Source organism: Mastigoproctus giganteus, chromosome 6 (assembly GCF_048544385.1).
Source record: "Mastigoproctus giganteus isolate SK-2022 chromosome 6, ASM4854438v1, whole genome shotgun sequence".
Taxonomy (NCBI): domain Eukaryota; kingdom Metazoa; phylum Arthropoda; class Arachnida; order Uropygi; family Thelyphonidae; genus Mastigoproctus; species Mastigoproctus giganteus.
Window position 1 is genome coordinate 154,382,437 of NC_143580.1, and position 3,556 is coordinate 154,385,992.

A 3,556-nucleotide genomic window follows, 5' to 3' on the forward strand; every position below is an offset into this window, starting at 1 on the left:
ACTTTAAATTTTATTTTCAACGTTCTATCTCACGTTTGAAAATAAAATTGCACGATCTTTCGCTAACTGTGTTTCTATACATGGAAGTAGAAAATTCTGCAATATTTGAAAGAGTTTTGGCCATTTTGCTATCTTTCATGACATCTTATCTACATTGAGTGATCACTGAATTATGACCACCTAACTAATACTTTGTAGATCCTTTTGCCCTCAGTACAGTAGTTATCCGACGTGGCACTGATTCAACTAGATGTGGGAAGCGTTCGGGAGGTGTGGTCAACCAAGCTGTGTGTAACGCGGCCAGCAATTCAGATATGGAGGTGATTGGTGTATCCAAACCACTGATATGCCTTTCTATAGTGTTCCACAAGTGCTCTATGAGGTTGATATCGGGGAGTTCGGAGGCCAATCGATATGCTGGAAGTCAGAACTGTGTTCCTCAAACCATTACTGCACAAAAGAACCCGATGGCTCGGCGCATTGTCATCTTGGAAGACACCATCGCCATTCGGGAAAAAGTGTACGCCGATGAACCTTAGTCAGAAGAGGATGCCGTAGGGGTTGTCAGCTGGTATTGCCCATACGTGCGAGCGTGCGACGCATGGTCATGGCAGATATTGTTCCGGGTTGATGTATTGGGTAAACTCTTCAACAGTGCTTCGCCTGTTCGCCTGTACGAGTCGTCGGACCCAGTGCTAACCTCAACTTCAACCTTTCGCTGACGTTTGCAGTTTTGCCGTAGGGTCGTTGTGTGACCATTTTGACGCCAGTCCTGGTACACTTTAAGTACGGTGGCTCTCGAACACCCCACCAGGTCAGCCGCTTGGGAAATCGAGGCACCAGCTCGTCGAGCTCCCACAATCTGTCCTTTATCAAAGTCCGATCCTTCCTTTTACCCATCACGTTCGGAATTTTACTACCTACTGAACCACTGGCACCTTATCTATGCTACGTCGGTCGATTAACTGCGCACTCTCGTACCTCACGGGGTCAACGGGTCGCATTCACATTTCATAAGGGTGGTCGTAAATCAGTGATCACTTCGTGTATAATTACATGTACACGATCGAGGCCAGAGCTACCCACAGTTCGGTAGTATGGCGTGTAACTTTTTCTGAGTGAATTCCAAAAACAACACAACGAAACGCAACTCTAAGGCAGCCCATATTGTTGTAATCAGGAAATTTATTTTAATAGAAGACAGCAATATACCTTTCATTACAGAAATATTTCAGCTAATGACAAACCGTTCCCAAATCCGATATTGAAATGATCATGCTACTCTGGTTTCGTTACTTGCTCGCCCTCTAGCGTATTTAATGTGAAGTCATCCATTAGTTTAAATAATTTAAGCCTTTGTCGTTTTACGATAATTATACTTTATGTTGCTATTGCTTTACTCTCCGATTTTGGGGAACTAATAGTAAGTTAAGAGAAATTTACTCTGCGAACAATATATGAATAAGTCACGTGGTATAGCTACATGTGTATTAAAATTTAATGTCTCTCATGAGGTTAAACGCTTTAAGATTAGTATATTGAGAATGTACAATTGCAAGAGCTAGTTGTGTTTACATTTTGAGCAGATGCTATTTCCAGAATTTTTTTGAGCACATGCAAAACATTTTCTTTAAAATAAAGACAAGCAATTGTCTGACGTTTCTTAGCTTTTTGTCATGAAAGAACCGTCAGATGCTTCGGCAGAATCGTCGTCTGGAGAGGATTCGTGTGATAGGAGTTGCGTGGCAGAAATTTCTCAAGAAGAAGCAGTCGTTACTCTAACTGATGTGAGTGTAAATAGTACAATGGGTATAAAGGTTGAAATTCCGGCTGAGGTAGAAATTGAAGATGGTACAACAATTATCACACGCGAAGTGCAAGACCCAGGTCAATTGGACAGCGATTCAAATTCCGCCATCCTAGCGCAACACATGGACATTACTGAACCGCTTACAACATTACAGTCTTTATTGGAACATAGGTTGGGTATAAATTTATCAGGATACACATTTTTTCTTCAAGACTCACAAGAGCTGGATGCAAATAAAAATCTTGTCAACCAGTGTGTGCAAGGTGAGGGATTTGTACAAGTCAATGTTCAAATAGTAGATAAACCAGGCATAAAAAAAATTAATATAGTTGATGTGCTTAAGCCAGCAGAAGAGATAGTAACAGTGTCCCCTGAAATTGTTCAGCAAATAGGGCCTGAAGTGGGAGAACCACCTGTGGTTAGAAAGGTTGTCATTCCTGTCACGGAAGAAAATGATCATGTCACTCGATGGGTAGTGTCACCAGAATTTCGCCAGATTCAGGACCAGTTAAAAATTCCTTTAGACCCCATGAAATGGACTGAAGAGCATGTACAACATTGGTTTGAATGGGCAGTGCAGCATTTTAACCTTCAGAACGTTCATGTTAGTGACTGGAATTTTACAGGGAAACAACTTTGCAATTTAAATCACGTAGAGTTCATAAAAAAGGTACCTTTTGATCCTGGAGATTTATTTTGGACTCACTTAGAACTGTTACGCAAGTGTAAAATTGTGGCAGTTATCCAGCAACCAACTTATGTTCAACAGTTGCCCCAAGTCCTTGCTACTGTAACTAAAAACCTTGCACTAAAGGGTCGCATTCGATCATCGAGAATTGGTGCACCAAGAATAGCTTATGAAGGATGCCCTGGCAATCGTACAGGAAATAATGGCCAAATTCAGTTGTGGCAGTTTCTCTTAGAACTTCTAACAGATAAAGACCAGCGAGAATATATTCAGTGGGTAGGTGATGAAGGTGAGTTCAAGTTAACAAATCCTGAAATGGTAGCACAGTTGTGGGGGCAGAGAAAAAATAAACCAACAATGAATTATGAAAAACTGAGCCGTGCTCTAAGATATTATTATGATGGTGAAATGATTGCAAAGGTACACGGAAAAAGGTTTGTTTATAAATTTGTTTGTGATCTGAAAAGTCTATTAGGTTATGATGCATCAGAACTAAATAGGTTAGTAATGGAATGTGAACAAAAGAAACTAGAACGCCTACAGAATACTGTGTTGCCATATTCAAATATTGAAGTTACTACGCCTACTGCCACATAGCAGAGGAACTTTATACCATAAGAAAATTTATTCTTTATGTTTGTGAATATTTTTAGATGTATAGTTTACTAATACTAATGTGTTAATACAAGTACTTGTATATAAAAATATTTTGCACATTCAAACTGTGCATTATTTTTAAATCATGGGATCACTGAAATCAAAAATCCTCTTTAATCCTCCAAAACTCCTATTTAATTTTTAAATAATAAATAATGTCATGCCTACAGAAATCAATAATTTCACAAAAGAGAATGGGTCATTCCATGTCAAGTGGCCTAGGAGTCCCTGCTCGACCATCTTCAATTTGGTTGAAACTTGGTGTGGATGTTTAAACAGGTTTCAAATGAAGCTGTGCAAAATTTCAGTTCAAAATATAGTATGCTTGAGGCACCAGCACCTTCTTTGTGGAGGTCACTTGTGTTATACAGAATAAATCACAAAAAATGTTCAAAGTTTTA

General features: G+C 39.5%; 1 protein-coding gene across 1 annotated transcript; it reads left to right on the forward strand.

Annotated features, from left to right (window-relative positions):
• The first annotated feature begins 1,540 nt into the window (after positions 1-1,540).
• On the forward strand, positions 1,541-3,095 carry LOC150084665 (GA-binding protein alpha chain-like). Its single transcript, XM_090375405.1, has one exon. It carries the CDS (start codon positions 1,677-1,679, stop codon positions 3,093-3,095), a length of 1,419 nt encoding a protein of 472 aa, XP_090231531.1. The 5' UTR covers positions 1,541-1,676.
• The last annotated feature ends 461 nt before the right edge of the window (positions 3,096-3,556 follow it).

What these genes read in the sequence shown, in the direction of transcription:
- LOC150084665 (XM_090375405.1), top strand. Translation starts at nt 1,677, where the DNA reads ATGAAAGAACCGTCAGATGCTTCGGCAGAATCGTCGTCTGGAGAGGAT.